Source organism: Schistocerca cancellata, chromosome 3, assembly GCF_023864275.1.
Source record: "Schistocerca cancellata isolate TAMUIC-IGC-003103 chromosome 3, iqSchCanc2.1, whole genome shotgun sequence".
Lineage (NCBI taxonomy): Eukaryota > Metazoa > Arthropoda > Insecta > Orthoptera > Acrididae > Schistocerca > Schistocerca cancellata.
In genome coordinates, this window is record NC_064628.1 from 519,639,511 (window position 1) to 519,657,463 (window position 17,953).

A 17,953-nucleotide genomic window follows, 5' to 3' on the forward strand; every position below is an offset into this window, starting at 1 on the left:
TTGGAAATTTATTTTAAGATTGTTCATTGAAATTTCAGCATATTATACGTGAGTTATAACTGAGCTGGTGCCTTATTTACGATTGAAAAGAATGTGAGATTGTAATCTTACGGAACACATAAAATATGGAGCCAAGATTTGGAAAACTGCATACAACACTCCATTCATAAAATAACACACGAAGAACATTGAAACATAAGCAAGAAGAAATTAACCACAACCAACAGATTCAGTTTTTACCCAAAGAAATTACGTTCATACCACAATCCTGTCCGTCATGTAATTACCACACACTGGTATACTAAATTCATATTAACTCTTTGTGAAGTCATCGCAAAAAGAATAGCTGAGGGCTTCTTTGATGATTACACCACATGCTCCACGTGGTCAACTTGGTTTACACAAAGCGTACAACTCCACAATAATTTTGATAATTAAAATACATTAGATCGAAAAGCAATTGACAAAAGAAAAACCTTGAACTGGTTACTAACGTCTTACTATTAACCTGATGGGTCAAACAGTTATATAAGCACGTGGTACTGGTCTCGCAAAGTACACCCCACGTGGGTTGAACATAAAGAAAAGCATAAAGAAAAGTTGCTATATTAAAAAAAATATTCTCAAGACGAGACGTTATAATCTCACGCACATTCGGATTTAAGATTGATGAACTTAGTTAGAGTTACTGATCAACACGTGGTTCCACTTTACTCACAAAGTAGTAACAAAGCAACTACCGCAAAATAATCTGAATTTAACACGAGAATTACACTCCGCTGCACTTTAAGATAGCATTAGATATTTTAGAGCTAAACCTGAAATAAAGGTGAATAAATTTTCAGTTAGGCTGAACTTAAGAAATCCATTGTCCTACGGACTTAACAGACACGCGCTTAGCCGGAGATCTTACCACTTCAGACGCTCGCCACGGCCACACAGGAACTGCCTACTGTCGAGCGTGCTTCCTGACGGAGGCTCACAAAGACCAACGGAAGTGGCCAGAGGGGCAGCTTCCTATACCAACATGACAACGGACGGACAGGACCATACTAAGGATAGAAACCTCTTTGCTTTTAGGAAGCGTAGCTACCTGTTCCGACGTTGGTCCTACTGTTCTCTAGCAGACAGCCTTGTCTGCTACCCTCAAGCATGCAACTAGAAATACATATGCTCATTCATCCTCTCACACAAAAGGGAAGGGGGATGACAGTATCTTATCATATACAGTATATAAAAGAAAGCGGATGTAGGTTCCGTATGAGACTGTGTGACATGAATTACATATAAGAATTACATATAAACTGTGCTTTAAAGTGTAGTAGTGTGACAGATCGTTCTTGTTTATGTGTAAAAGTAACACGTTCAACTGCTCAGTCTCCTCCCAGATAGTCATAAACGCCACAGTACATTTAGAAGAGGAATTTATTCCATAAATGGCAACAGATTTAAGAAATTAAACATGAAAGGAATCCAACAGAGACCTTTCATAACCCCAACGCTCTGGGAAAAGACTGTGCAGGGAATTTTCTGGCCATGCTAGGACATTCCCAAGCAGGCTTCTCACACCCTACTTAAACCAAAAGTGTAAAAGAAAAGGCAAAAGGACACCAGCTACTTGCTAAAACACAATAATTTCAACACATCTTTAGAATCTACCAATTTCAAACAGAAAAAAAAGAACACAATCTGTGACACCTATTTAAAAGGTAGTGTAGACCTAATTCGGTCAGCAAGTAAAAACAATGGTTCCTGTGTCATTAATATGAAAACAATTTCTGGTTGTTACCCTTATGGAGTTCACCAGTATTTGCTCATTGCAAGAGCCAACTGATCACAGGAAAATTTATGACTGTTTATTAACAAGCAAAATTTATGAAAATAGCAAAGGTGCCACAGCAATTAAAAAAAGAACATCAAATAACATCGGTATTAAAAAGCAGAACATAACAATGCACAATCTGCAAAAGCAACAAAATGATAAGAGAAAAAACATGTTTTACAAAGTGGTTATCGCAAAAAAATTCTATATCGTATAAAACTAATAATTTGTAGAATTAAAATAACTATGTGGCACTCATTTAATCACTCTACTGTATTTCAATTAGCTAGCAAACAATGAGCACTGTGTCATTATACTGAAACTACAATAATTATGTTATTGTTACCCTTAAGGGGTTCCTCACAGTAAATATGCCCCATGCAAAGGCTAATCGATCACAGTTCAATGAGAATAAAAAGCTATCTGACTGATAAACGAAGCAATGCCACAGTAATGAATTTACGAAACAAAATATCACAAATCTAATACATCACACAAAAACAAACATTGATAAATAAAACAGTACAATAGTCAACATCTAAAACAAAAAAGACACCTATAAATAAAACACCTGCAAAAAACAAGAGTCAAAGACTAAAAAAGATAAATAGAACACCTGCAAAATACAAGAGTCAGTCTAATAAACACCAATAAATCGAACTCCTGCAAAACACACGAGTCAGAGTTTCTCTGACAGAAACACACGTATATGCACTGGACTAAGAACCGTATAATCACTGTTCACTGACACACTCAGTAGTTCCACTGTTCCGAGGCACAATATAAGGGAAAAGGGGGGGGGGGGGGGGTTCGTCGCCGCAGCTGTCAGTAGGGATTTTTGTCCATCTGTTGCGTGCGATCCCGCCGTCTCTGCCCTCTCATGAAGTTTCTCTCGTGTCACGTACATCTCGATTTGGTTCCATGTTTGTATTGTCAAATTCGTGCGGTATCCTCGTTTGACACGCCAGGTTGATATTCTCGGGCAAGGATGACACTTAATGGCTCTTCTTTTGTGCCACCCTTAGCGACCAGAGAACATCGAACCAAGATTTACTGTCGCTTGACAGTAGGCATCCATCAGGAAGTGTCGATAGGCGTCGTTGACGTCTGCAAGTTCCTCTGGGCAGTACCTGTCAAAAGGCTCCACGCCCCTTGTGTTGTTTCACCGCGGCCGTCTCGTCACGGTCGCGTGCGTGTGGTGCGTTGCCAGCAGATGGATTTCCGCGCGCTGGACCGCTCGCCCATCTCATGTCATCGCCTCGAGGAAGGGTCGCCCGGGGCGGCCGCCCATTAGCTCCAGGTACAAGGGAAAGTGTTTGCCGCTTACTCTCCTTTTGTTGTCGGCCGCGCTCCCAAAGTGGCCCGGATGACAGCGTGTCCCGCTGGGAAACCCGCCAGTTTACAACTAGTCCGGCTGCTCCCGCTGTCTCTTAAGAGTTTTGCCGGTTCGCTTTCCCGTTCTCAACTGCATTCACAGAAATTTTTTCATCATCCTTATGTGATTACACAATGTCATACATAATACCACTTAGTATTGTCTTTCACAATTTTTAAGAACAAAGTGAGACTTAATATTTTTTTTAAATAAAAAAATTAGATGAATCGACAATATAAAATAAAATTTAAATGACTTGACAATGTAAAAAAATAAAAGTGAAATGACTTGACAGTATAAAAATAAAAATTTAAATGAACTGACAATATAATATTTAAATCCACATCACTAATGTGGTTCACTTACGTTTTAATAAATTAAATGCTATTCATTAATTCACTAAAATGAATAGGATTATGGCTTGTGCAAGTATAGGTCAGGACAGCATAGGGTTCACATGTTATTTACACACACATACATGCACACCTGTTGTCTATTCTACAAACTAACTACCCATAAACATGCATTACTCAATATTCTACTTCTATCCACTACTAGTTAAGCCCATAAGCTACTTCAATGCTATTTCAACACCGTGTATATACCACTACAACATTGTTCTATTTCGTCCTCTTCTTGACGCTCGCGCCATACGTCTTGTCACATGATAAATATGGAGAACTTTCCTTAAACATACACATTAAAAAGAACAATGGTTATTTACGCGCCAAAACATTTATACCAGTTCGCACACCTGAAAAGAGACTCGCAATTATACATTTATCATACTCATATATTCACACATAAAACAGTAAGAAAATTTCACCTAAAATTACGTTATCACAACAATTAATCACGCAGGTGACTCTGAGAAGGTTAAAAATATTTGCATTTTACAGGTTATATTACATTTTCTTACCCATTTTGCTGCGATTTCGTTCCTTCTTTACGTTACCTTTCGCTTCCGAATCAGTTATTTCGCCTGTGGTGGTTATTCTGGATTCATTTCTCATGAATGGCAAAATTATGGTCACCTCTATTCTGTAAAACAGTATCATCTTAACATATTGAACTTACAACAGACACAAAAGATCTGAATCCTCCTGTAGTTTAAATGACAAATGTTTTGCTTTATCCTTATTACTTTAAACCAAGCTTTCCTTCGTTCCCATAATCAAAATTATTTAATCATCCTCTACCTTCAAGAGGGAAATTTCCTCAGTACAAATCATATAGGCTGCAGTGCATCCCGCACCAGCGAAAACAGTAAGCTGTAATGCTCACAGCATCAGCAAAACACATAAACGTCGCTTTTCTAGGACAAGTATTAACGCAGAATAATTTTTTAGGCTTTGGCTCAACATCAATCAAGACTACAAAAAGGATCCATATTTCCGTTCCATTCTCCATTTGCTGAAAAGCTGCTCGTATTTGACTACCACAATAATATTTCAGAGCCACGTAAATTACACAAACCACAATTCTTCTTTCACCTTGAAGGGAATCAATATACTTACGAAATCCACAGACAGCACTTTACGTACTCAGCTATAAAGAACAAAAAGGACATATATCATCAATATTAACATATCATCGCATATTGGAAGCCAATGGTTCAACAATCGTATTATCGCATCCTGTTTTCAAGATTCCTAACTTACTCATTCCTTTCTCAGAGTTCTCCTATCTTAAAATATTCATACAGCACGCATACTATAGTAAGAGATCCTCATTTATGCTGACAGATATAGAATAGTAATAGATAGATAGTAGCACTGAAAGCAGAAAATCGGAAACAAGGCTACTAACAGCTGGGGACCTGGGTTTGCCAGACCCATAATACCCACAGATCGGATATTCCCCTGAATTTTTTGCACTAATTCAGCACAGATCTTGCTTCTCTCAGGAGCGACTCTTTTCAATTTACACAAAAAACATAAACAGCATTTTACTCGTTCACAAAGAAACCTTTTATCTTCACGTTTGAATCAAACTAAATCCTAATTGCACAAGGAGAGAAAAAATTAAAACATCACTTCAATACATCACACAGAAACATCTTTATCATTAATTTTTACCAACATATTATTCAAAATGCATTCGTCACAAATTTAAACTAATCAATTCTTTCTCCTCACCGTCCTCTCTACTTCTCACTGTCCTTTCTAGTCATTTGCCATGTCGCTCATTTGTTCCGATTGGGCGCCTTCTGCGCTGATCGTTTGTCATTGCCGGTTTTGTTCATTTCCATTTGCTGGATTATGTCTAGGGTTAGCTGGCCGAATTCCAACATCATGAGGTGCTCCGCCTATAGTCCTATTCCCACCGTGTTCACCGTAGTATCGATTCTGGTTGCCGTAACTGTTCCGTTCACGATTCTGTCTATGTCCTCGATCATTTCTGTTGTTCCACCTGTGTTCGCGACTGTCACCCCAGTTTCTATACGGCCGGTCCCGATTATTGTTCCGTTCGCGTCGCGACGACCAGTCACGCCGTTGATTAGTAATACGGCCACGACTGCGGTCGCGCTGCTGTGCCCCGTAATAACTTTGTGCCTGATTAGGCGGGCATTCTCCTGTATTGTATTCCAACTCTTGGAGAAGCGTCTTAAACGTTTCCACGTCCTCTTTGCATCGTCCCGCAAGAATGACGTGCCGCAAGTGCATCGGCAATTTGGTGATGCATATCCTAATTAGTTCCGCAGGCCCGTATGGGTCGTATAGGAATTGATTTGCCTGCAGCATGTGGTCGAATAGGCGTGCAGGGCTGCCGAAACCAGACTGGTTCAAATTTGGCAGCATAATTATGCCATGTTTGACCCTATCTTGTGCCGCTTCCGACCAATAGGCGGACAGAAAGGCTTGTCGAAACTCCCGAGTGGAGTTGCAGTGACGCGCTGCCGACCTCATGCGAATCGCCGGTTCGCCTTCCAAATAGCCACACATATATTCTATCTTATGTGAACTTGCCCAGTCGGGGGGAAGACAAAACTCAAATTGCTCGAGCCATGCACGTGGATGTATTCCTTTTTGCGAATTTCGGAATATCTCAAACTTTCTTACCGTAAGGAAATGTTTGAAATCAAATCCCCGCATTTCCTCCTGGCGAGGCCCTTGAATGTTTCTGTTTCTCTCATGTCTGCACCTTAAATTACATTCTTCCCTGTCGTAAAAATCTCCCTCGTGGCCGGAGTCCCTCTCTACACTGTTCGTACGGCTATTTTTAGTGCTATTGGCGAGTTCGGAATCACACGCCATGCGGTTTTCCAGATGCGCCACGCGTTCTTGTAATTCGCCTGTTACAGCTTTGTGTTGTCTGTTCACTTCAAACTGTCCCTTCTGAAATCTAAGAAGCGAACGCACTTCTTCGGTCTCTGCGGCCGCTACCGGTGTAGTATTGTTCTCGCTTTCCGTCAGCTTCATCGTGCCTACAGTGTCCGCTAATGCCGCAATCTTATCATCAATTTGTCTCTTGTCCTCCGCCCCAGTCTGCTTCAATTGTTCTATTTGCTGTTCCAACGCGTGGATCGCTAAACTGTTGTCCGCTATTGTGTTGCTAACGGACGTGGGACAATGCGTTTCCGCCTCTTGGACTCTCGAGACTACGTGCTGGTGTTCCCTTTGGCATTCTTCCCTCAGCTCTTGGAAATTCCTAAGTAGCCGTTCTTCGCTTTCTTTAGATTCGGTATCGCCCCTCCGCTTGCTCTGTTCTAAAGCTTGCAGACGATCATCGATTTGTTCAAATGTACGGCCTAATTCTTTCATAATATCACTTTTTATCTCACTTGCCAGATTGTTTATTCTTTGTGAGATATCATCGGACACTCTCTGCATCGACTTGTCGACTTTATTTGTCTGCTGGATTAGTTTTTCGTCTATTTGTTTGCCTAGCTCGCGGATCGATTTTTCGGATGATTCTTTATTTTGTTGCAATAAGGCTTTCATGAGTTCTGCCAAATCAATTTGGTTAGTTGGAGGCAAATTAATTTGTGGCTCTGATGTGAGCCCGTTCGTCCTGTCTTGCATTTCGTCTGAAGTATTCCCCATTGCATTTTCGGAACCGCCCGACGCGTTAACATTCGAAATTAAATTATCCCCTTGGTCCATGTTGGTTAGGTTGTCGGACCGCTTACTTTTAGTTTGGTTACGTGTCTGCATTAGTGCAATTTATAACCGGTATGCGACACACTAATCAAAATAAATGTGTCCCACAAAAATTACGACAGTCACACGAAAGATACCCAACCTAGTACGCACTTTTTCACACGCAAAACAAATTTTTGTCTTAGATCGAAACAGTGGAATTTACAAGCGAGAATAAAAAAACACACAGACATATAAAACACACAATTATAAAAAAAACACAACAAGACAAACAACGCAACGCCGATCAACAACGCCGTGAATCTTTTGAAAGTCTGCTCGGAAACAACGCAGAAGTTGTTTGAGCGCTGTAAGGAAAAAAAATTAAGATTATAACACGCTCGCAATCTAACATTTCAGAGATTCCAGAGTCTAGCGGAATCACAGAACAGGGTCGCCATGTGTAATATTGTTACTTTAATTTGGTATGCTGATATCGGTGCTAATTGACAATGAAAGTGGGTTAAAAGCCGTGATCTGTCTGGGGACGTTAACCGTGGATTACTGGGCAACTGTTTCATCAGATATTTAGCAGACTAACATTAATGATAATCTTTTAATAGTCATACAAAACCGGTAAAATATATATATAAAAAGGAGAATTTAAATAAAAAAAAAGAAATCAGTTTATATTTGGAAATTTATTTTAAGATTGGTCATTGAAATTTCAGCATATTATACGTGAGTTATAACTGAGCTGGTGCCTTATTTACGATTGAAAAGAATGTGAGATTGTAATCTTACGGAACACATAAAATATGGAGCCAAGATTTGGAAAACTGCATACAACACTCCATTCATAAAATAACACACGAAGAACATTGAAACATAAGCAAGAAGAAATTAACCACAACCAACAGATTCAGTTTTTACCCAAAGAAATTACGTTCATACCACAATCCTGTCCGTCATGTAATTACCACACACTGGTATACTAAATTCATATTAACTCTTTGTGAAGTCATCGCAAAAAGAATAGCTGAGGGCTACTTTGATGATTACACCACATGCTCCACGTGGTCAACTTGGTTTACACAAAGCGTACAACTCCACAATAATTTTGATAATTAAAATACATTAGATCGAAAAGCAATTGACAAAAGAAAAACCTTGAACTAGTTACTAACGTCTTACTATTAACCTGATGGGTCAAACAGTTATATAAGCACGTGGTACTGGTCTCGCAAAGTACACCCCACGTGGGTTGAACATAAAGAAAAGCATAAAGAAAAGTTGCTATATTAAAAAAAATATTCTCAAGACGAGACGTTATAATCTCACGCACATTCGGATTTAAGATTGATGAACTTAGTTAGAGTTACTGATCAACACGTGGTTCCACTTTACTCACAAAGTAGTAACAAAGCAACTACCGCAAAATAATCTGAATTTAACACGAGAATTACACTCCGCTGCACTTTAAGATAGCATTAGATATTTTAGAGCTAAACCTGAAATAAAGGTGAATAAATTTTCAGTTAGGCTGAACTTAAGAAATCCATTGTCCTACGGACTTAACAGACACGCGCTTAGCCGGAGATCTTACCACTTCAGACGCTCGCCACGGCCACACAGGAACTGCCTACTGTCGAGCGTGCTTCCTGACGGAGGCTCACAAAGACCAACGGAAGTGGCCAGAGGGGCAGCTTCCTATACCAACATGACAACGGACGGACAGGACCATACTAAGGATAGAAACCTCTTTGCTTTTAGGAAGCGTAGCTACCTGTTCCGACGTTGGTCCTACTGTTCTCTAGCAGACAGCCTTGTCTGCTACCCTCAAGCATGCAACTAGAAATACATATGCTCATTCATCCTCTCACACAAAAGGGAAGGGGGATGACAGTATCTTATCATATACAGTATATAAAAGAAAGCGGATGTAGGTTCCGTATGAGACTGTGTGAGATGAATTACATATAAGAATTACATATAAACTGTGCTTTAAAGTGTAGTAGTGTGACAGATCGTTCTTGTTTATGTGTAAAAGTAACACGTTCCACTGCTCAGTCTCCTCCCAGATAGTCATAAACGCCACAGTACATTTAGAAGAGGAATTTATTCCATAAATGGCAACAGATTTAAGAAATTAAACATGAAAGGAATCCAACAGAGACCTTTCAAGGTAGCGCTGAAGTTCGTCTCTCTGGGCGGTAAAGAGGTAACAGCTGGGTTCGGCTGGGACAGAAGTTGGTCGGGCAGGTCGGGTGCGATTCATTCATGCCAGGCAGGTGGCAGGCTGGCTGCGTCAGAGCCGGCGGGCGACGTCACGCGCGGCGACGGCTGTTGCGGCTGGTGTGGCTGGCAGCGTGGTGGGAGCGCCGCGGCGGCGGTGCCGGTGCCCTCGGCCGCTGGCTGCCAGTCTGCAGTCTGCAGATGGCGCGCGCCGGCAGCCCGTGGGAGCACGACGCACAGCTGTGGAGGAGCATGTCGCCGCTGCTCCGCGCCCTGGCCGCCGCCGCCGCCTTCGCAGCACTCGCAGCCCAGCTGGCCGGTGAGTCCCCTGCTGCGGCACAAGGCCTTCGACCACTGGGGCGCTAACGACCGGGTGGTAATTATCAGAGGCGCGGGAGAGCCGGAGGCGGCCAGGGAGCGACAAACAGTGGGCAGTAGACACTGGCGTGTGACTCGATTTCCATCAGGAAAATAAAACTGAAGATAGTTTAAGGGGGTATACCAGGGTGACTCGTTTTGGGAACCAATATTCTTGTTTTTTAAAACAAAATAACAAAGAAATTGCAAATTTAACTTCAGATCTTCATTGTACACCCTTAACATAGTATTCTGTATTTTTAAGTAAAAAACTTGCACCCAGAAGGCACTGCACAACATCAACGAAAGCCCTTCGTGGGAGCTCTGGACACCATAATTTTCAAAGTAGAATAACATTTCAAATACTGCATTGAAACTGATGGTGTTGTTTAAGGTATAGGGATAACCAGAAAGTAACAACGTATAGAAATATCAACATTTTTTCCTAACGACATCGATATTTATCGCCAGTATCTACGTTATCGATGTTACGATTAATCGCCATTAAACACTGATTATCGAAACCAATTCTTTTATTGCCTGTCTTTGCTTAACTCACAGGCACTCTAGTTCTCATCGGGGGATTTCTTGCCCATTCCAGCTACTACCAGTCCTTGCAGTCCAACAGTAAATGTCTTACAACGGGCTTAATTTAATTTTACATTTAGTACTACAAAAGAGCTCCAGATTTGAACATGATCGTATTTATACTGCACATTCATGGAAGTTTGTTACTTCCGTACATCATTACAGCCACTGCAAATGACAGGTACGAGGAGCAAAACGAACACGTTCGGTGACAGTGCTGTGTGAAAATGGTGGAAATCACCACTCCCTTCCCCCAACTATAAGGCAGAATGTGCGATCGCCTTATCCCCCGAGTGCTTTTAACAAGAAAATATAGATCATTGTAAAAGTAACGTGGACTCGCCATAAAAACCACAGTGCTGGATAATGGAAAATTGGCTGTTGTTGTCTGAAATGTTTATGATAAGTACAATATTTCACGCACAGAAAACGTACCAGGAGTGTTTCACTCCCCAGACTTCTCTCGTGTAGGTATGAACAAATAATATCTAAAAAAATCATGTTTCTATCTCGATAACGCCTATATCTACTATAAATATCGATACAATATACATCGACATTTGTAAAAATTTGCTCGCCCGTACTAAAGTAGCACTTAGGGATATGCAAAAAAAAAATGGTTTTTAACAAAATGGTGGCACTCTGATATAAAAGTCAAGTTTCTCGACAAAAAATCGGTGTAAAAAGGTGCACCAAAAATCGAAATTAAAATAAATCGCAAAAATCCTACGTACTACAATACAAAAAACGCCAACTCACATGTTTCCGAAAGGTATAATGTAATTGCAAGTAAATTTCTTGAGTTATAGCTCCCGCCAACTAGAAAAATGTTTTGAAAAAAAAAAGCGTAGCAGCTTGTGTTTTTTAACAGTGAAACTGCTCAAAACTTAAATCGGCACCAACAGTTGGCCTTTTTTCGCTGATATAGAAACACTCTCATTTCGACGAAATTATATCGATTAACACTCTTCCTCTTACCAATGGAAGCGTTTTTTGCACGACTGGGATTGCTTTTTGAACCTTTTCTATCCGTATGAATACGTTTGTTCGTCACTTTCGACCCCTCACGTTTTGCTTCGTATTAAAAAGAAGCGAAATGACCTGTCAAGCACGTGCTTGCAGATTGTTTACCAGAAACAAATCTTGTTACCAAGAGAAATCTCGTTGACAATAGTATTTTACTTGATGATAATGCCCTCTGTGAAGCTGGCCGAAACAAACAGGGCTCTTATTCCATCGGAAACTATTAAAAAGTTACATTGGTTGCATTCGAGCGCTCGGATGCGCAAGACGTCATGAATCGTGGTTTTAACATACTGAAACATTTATGGCACACTTTGTTCGAATGAATCTTAGAAAGAGACTCTCTGAGAAACACTTTAAGGCAATAAAAAATTAGGCTAAAAAATTCGATCCTATCTACCGCCTAAATTGCTGTGCGAGACCATTTCAGCCTTTCTATCAGTTTATCATACGACTGCGTTCCCACGGTTCCGTCAGCGATGGAAAGATTAGACCGTAATATGCAGGAAACTAGTCCCCTTTTTCAAAGCAACCGTTCCTGGAAGGGACTGATACGAAAATGAGCTAGAACTTGCGCACAAGGAGATATGACGGATTACTCTACCCTCTTCGATTTGTTTCGTGGTTATACCATTGAAGATCAGTGCCTAGCATCAACATCTTTAAAGAGCAGAAAATTAGTGCTTAACGTCCCATCGATAGTCAACATCCTTCCAAGAACGGTTGACAATATTGACTTGGAAGACATCTGGGCGCTGTTAAGTACAAAAACATTTCGAAACTTCTCTAAGAATCGTCCTAGCATAATTATTAGTGTCACCAGAAAATTTTAGTTGACCAAACATTTCTTCTTAAATTCTGTATCTCTGTAATGTGAATAAACTGAAGGACGTCTTGATAATGACTACGTCTTGTCTCAAAATTTGTACAACAGTACCACGTCGTACTATTATATTTCAGCACAATAAAACACTTTTCTTAAGAAGCTTGCTTGCTTAGTGTTCCCAACTTGCAATTATGATATTGCCGCAAGAAGCAATTTATTCTTTGCTTTTATTTTTATCCTGTATTTCTTATCAAAGTGAAATTTTAATTAAAAATACTAAATTATAATTTTATTGACAATAACAATTTATTCTTAATTACCAATCATACGAAAATGTGGGTATGCATAAAAGTTTAAATTTACGATAAAAATGCTGAATGTGTTGTTGTTAAACAAAAGAAATTATGTATACAATGAGACCATGTTTAATATTATTTTTATATTTATTCGCAATCCCTAGTAATAACAAAGCATTTTATTCTCTATTTGAAGTTTCGCACCTTTGCACCAAAATTTAATTTATTGAGCGTACTCGTATTTTCATGCGATTAGTAATTAAATTAATTATGTAATTTCCATTGAATTTAATTTCAGTTTGATAATGAATGTAGATTACAAACGCAGGTGAAACAGAAGGCTGCGTCTACCGAGAACTGAACCAGTGACCTCGGGATTTCGTGAACTGACAGAATGTACGCAGATATAGAAGACTGCTTAAAGCTTAGATTTTTTTGAAGTCTTAACAGCGTTCGCAAATCTTCAAAGTCGGTTCTCCTTGGCGCTTTTGAGCAGTGCTTTGGAACATTGACGTCTGGATACTGAACATTTACTGCTGTAATTAGGAAGGAAGTCAAAGAGGTTAGAGAAATACACGAAGTCCTTTTGCTAAACAAAGATGAAAATGACTGCCACGCTTCTACAACTCTTGTTTATTAGGAACTGCACTATCTTTAGAAGGGCTGAACTGAAGCCGTCTTTCTTGAGTCTTGAAGGGAAAATACAAGAGTAACAAGTCGAAAGTCAACTATCAGGGTCCTGGAAAACACAAGCTTTTCTTGACTGGAAGTCTTTGAAGTCTTGTTCATCCGCCTTCCTTTGTATGCATTTCCTCCTTTCCTTTACATCGTGCAAGTGTTTCATCAAATGTATTTAACGCATACGACTGTCACAATTGTGCCGTGCTATGTCGTGTTTCTGTTGACGATTAAGGCGGAGAAAAAGAAAAACGAAGATCAGAGTTTAACGTCCCGTCGAAAGCGAGGCAATTAGAGACAGAGTAAAAGCTCGGATTATAAAAGGATTGCGAAGAAAATAGGCCGTGTACTTTTCAAAGGAATCAACCCGGCATTTGCCAGGAACGTTTTAGGATAATAACGGAAAACCTAAATCAGGGTGGCCGGGCGCTGATTTGAAAAGTATGAAGAACGAATGGAGTGTAAACATTTACCGACGTGCAAGCCACACCTGGTGACTTCGACGTCTTACTTCTAACAGTGACATGAGACCCCAGAGTTCGAACCGAGTTCTTCGGGTGAGCTCACCCCACTAGCGTGTGTACTTGACGGGGAAATCTGTAAGAGGGCAAGTAAATACTCAGTATACTTAAATGGCTCAATCGATAATCGATGTCTCTCAAAGACTAGATAGCAATGTTTGAAATAAGTGCAACTATTAGATTTAGGTAGTCCGTGACTTCTCTGAATAGGCCGGCCGCGGTGGTCTAGCGGTTCTGGCACTGCAGTCCGGAACCGGCGGGACTGCTACGGTCGCAGGTTCGAATCCTGCCACGGGCATGGGTGTGTGTGATGTCCTTAGGTTGGTTAGGTTTAAGTAGTTCTAAGTTCTAGGGGACTTATGACCTAAGATGTTGCGTCCCATAGTGCTCAGAGCCACTTCTATGAATAGTTTCAGGCCTGATTTTGTGAACATACTTGTGTTGTTTCCTCCCCAATGTTTGCCCAATCCGGCAGGTTTTCTTTCTGTAAAGATCTCGTCATCAATGAAACGTTAAATGATAAGTTTTCAGTTGTTTTTCTTTTGCAGGCTGAGGGTGAACCTCATTTACAGCTTATTGCGAAAGAGGTGATACATAAATGACTATATTTTGGTATAATACAATTTATATCTTAGAATCGATGCGTGTCGCTCTTACGTTAAACCGTGAACCCAAACGAAGCAAATAAGTACAGTTAAACATGAGTAATCAGCCTTATCCTTAATACTGAGTGGAGCGTACATACACAGACAGCACTTATTTAAAAATTGAGAGTGAGTTGGAAATCGATGCGTCCGGGACGAATCCTTACTCTGTACCCAATGTTCCACACACTTCGTTTTCCTTTCAGCGAACATACGTGGCAAACTAAACATCTTCTTTCGAGCCTGGACACAAAGGGGGAATGTTTGTGTTTCGCTATACCAGTTAGCCATGTAGAACTCAGTGGCCAAAGAAACGCCTTAGCCCAATGTAGTGTACTTTTCACCATTACCAGAATACAAATATCAGCTTCTACATAACTTCAAGGTTGACTATTTCTACCTGCGAAACCACAAACTACTATACAGTGACAATATCACTCTGAATTTGTCCAACAGTCTTCAGTGCAGACAACTTGTTTGTGAGGCAATGTCGTTCAAAGGCAGGAGACCCTTACAGTGCGACGACACTAAGGCATATCACAGCTCATGTTGATAACCGATTGTCATTTTTTTCTCGTATATCAGGGCGGACAACAGTGTGTGTGTGTGTGTGTGTGTGTGTGTGTGTGTGTGTGTGTGTGTGTGTGTGTGTGTGTACATGTGAGCACTGCATATGTTGTACTGCGATTTTGTAGTTATAGATGAATATCAGAGAAAAATAGAAAACTGAACGACAGGTGATGCCGGCGCTCAGCTTGTTTCAGTTCGAAAAAATCAAACCAGTTGGTAAAATGTGTTTACACATCTCCCGAAGAAATCATCGCCAGTGTTTACAGTCGTCACCTTAGGACGCACCGCGAGCGAACACAGTTGACTAAATAAGTCGGTATACAATACAGCTTTTAGAGAACTACGTCTCCAATGCTGTTGCAAAATACGGATTGCGAATGCTGTCTGCAGTGCCGACGCGTAACTCCCCGACTTCTCAAACAAGAGCGACCCAACTTTATCGCCGTAACTCAAGCTGATGAAGGAAGATACAGCGGGCAAACTGCTCGTTGATACTGGTTTCGAAATGTACTGCATGACACAGAGAAGTTCAGCGCAAACAGCCGGTACACTTTGCAGTCTTCAGGACACGATTAGAACTGTGACAGTTCGCTAATCCCATAGCAAATCAGAAGATTCACCGTGAAACACATTCTCGAGTTCGACGAAGTAAGTGTCTACTTAAGTTTCTATAGTAGGTATATTTCTGCTATTGATGAACAAAATGGTTCAAATGGCTCTGAGCACTATGGGACTTAACATCTGTGGTCATCAGTCCTCTATAACTTACAACTACTTAAACCTAACTAACCTAAGGACATCACAAACATCCATGCCCGAGGCAGGATTCGAACCTGCGACCGTAGCAGTCGTGCGGTTCCGGACTGAGCGCCTAGAACCGCTAGACCGCCGTGGCCGGCTATTGATGAACACATCTGTTTCTTGTAACTAATCTACATTCTCATCTCTATTTACGTTTTCCGTTATTTACTTTCTTTAGTAACTAAGTGGAACTAATACACTACAGAGTTCATATGCACGCGAAGAGGAAATCAAATACCTTAGAAAAATTATACACCATTTACAAGAAATAGCGAAGAATCAGTCGTAATTGCAGATGAGTGTTTCGGAAGATGTGCCGACTGGAGACAAATCTGTATACGAATGCATAGTGTAATGTGGATTTTAAACCATTGGACGCGGCTGGAACCCCAAGAAAGTTTTATCATGAGAAATTTGTGGTTAAATCGTGTCTTTCGTCATAGCCACCACAAAATGGATTAATATTAACCTGGTGTGATGTTCAGAATTTCGTCAGAAGGACTAAATGTTAGTCGTTTGGTAGTTGCATGTTATTTTGGGGAGACGATGTGAGGATTAATTGCTGTAAGTCATAAGACTAGGGTAGTATTCTGTGGATTACTGAATTAAACGAGCAATAATGACAGAAGTTGTAGAACATTTAGTACGCTAAACAGTTACAAACAGTCGGGGTAAAGAAATTTACCACACTTTCTTTCATTAACTGGAGAATGTTCTGATTGGGCATTTGATTACCTCATTATTCTTATCGTTCTTGGAGAGCGATTAGAGCAAATTCGTGCGGAAGGGGATTTGGACTAGTAGTAAGACTATGGTAAATTGAAGTCGCTAACATTTCACTGAAATGTACTATACTTTCCAATAGACTGAATAACAGCTTTAATTATGCTTTCGTTATGGCAATACTGAACCTTTGAGGAACTTATTGCTAGTCTACGTATAATCTCCTTACTATGGCAACATGACTGTTGCAACACATTTCAGCAGTGTTCGTTACAGTGACTCTCTCGTGTATAGTGTCTATTGACACCAGTTTACGAAAAAGCCCCGAGTCGCAGACTTCTCATTCTAGTGGATGCCATCAAAACTATCTTCCACTTAGTAGTACGTCATGTAGACATGACTCAGCCTATACGGGACAAATTTTATGTGGTATGAGTATTCGCTTCATCTCCATTACGATGTATGGAGTCTCCTTTCTTAATTAGTGCGTAAACGTGATTCGAACTAAAACGTTTTGGTTACGAAGCAAGTCTGACGGAAACTCTAACTTGAAAAGAAGTTTGAACGAGTAAATAGAAATTCCATAAATTATCATCACGTATCCGCACTTCAAAAGTATTTTCATGAGCAGTTAAACGATATAATTGGAATTTTCTTTTCTTATTAAGAAGCATCTTTTTTTCAACAAAGCAGTGCCGTTAGTACAGTTAAAATTCTCACCTTTAGAAACATTGTAAATCGAAAATATCAAACTTTCCACGTCAGGCTTTCGTACTAGCTGTCCCACACAGTGGAATAATATATATCTTATTTTTCTATCAGCGAATACTACATATTGAATCCAGACATTTCAGAGTTTACGGAAATATTATCGCTAGCACAGGCACTGACGATTTTAACGGCACATCCTGGCTCGTAAACAAGTGTCCAGAAGCGTAGTCACTATCGACACATTTCGTTGCTATTTATTTAACGTGTTTTTTATCGGGCTTGACACACGCAGTAAAGTGAACGAAGTCATCGGTTACCTCCTAATATCGTTTCGGACCTCCTCTGGCTGGCATAAAGCAATAACTCGACATGGCATGGACTCAACAAATCGTTGGAAGTCCCCTGCAGAAATAATGAGCCGTAACTGCGGAATTATTGTCGGTGCAGCATTTTGTGCACGAGTGACCTCCCGCTTATGTCCCATAAATGCTTGACGGGATTTAAGTCGGGCGATCTGGGTGACCACGCCATCTGCATGGCCACATCATTCACTCGAATTGTCCAGAATGTTCTTCAAACCGCCGACATGGCGCCTTGTTGACAACTTAGGTCCGTGGCTTCGTGTGGTCTGTGCCAAAGTCGAATCATATCATCAGCTCTTACCAACTGAAATAGGGACTCGTCTGAACACGCCGCGGTTC

The 17,953-nt window shown here is 40.5% G+C and overlaps 2 protein-coding genes across 2 annotated transcripts in view; one reads left to right on the top strand and one right to left on the bottom strand.

Annotated features, from left to right (window-relative positions):
- The window catches only part of LOC126175331 (GTP-binding protein Di-Ras1), a 1,524,693-nt gene that overhangs the window by 646,662 nt on the left and 860,078 nt on the right, over positions 1-17,953 (bottom strand). The window lies entirely within an intron of this gene.
- Positions 9,734-17,953, top strand: part of LOC126175330 (pancreatic lipase-related protein 2-like) — a 379,377-nt gene continuing 371,157 nt past the window's right edge. The window contains exon 1 of the mRNA XM_049922046.1: positions 9,734-9,833. Coding sequence (XP_049778003.1) covers positions 9,767-9,833 — 67 coding nt within the window. The 5' untranslated portion in view covers positions 9,734-9,766. The remainder of the gene's footprint in view (positions 9,834-17,953) is intronic.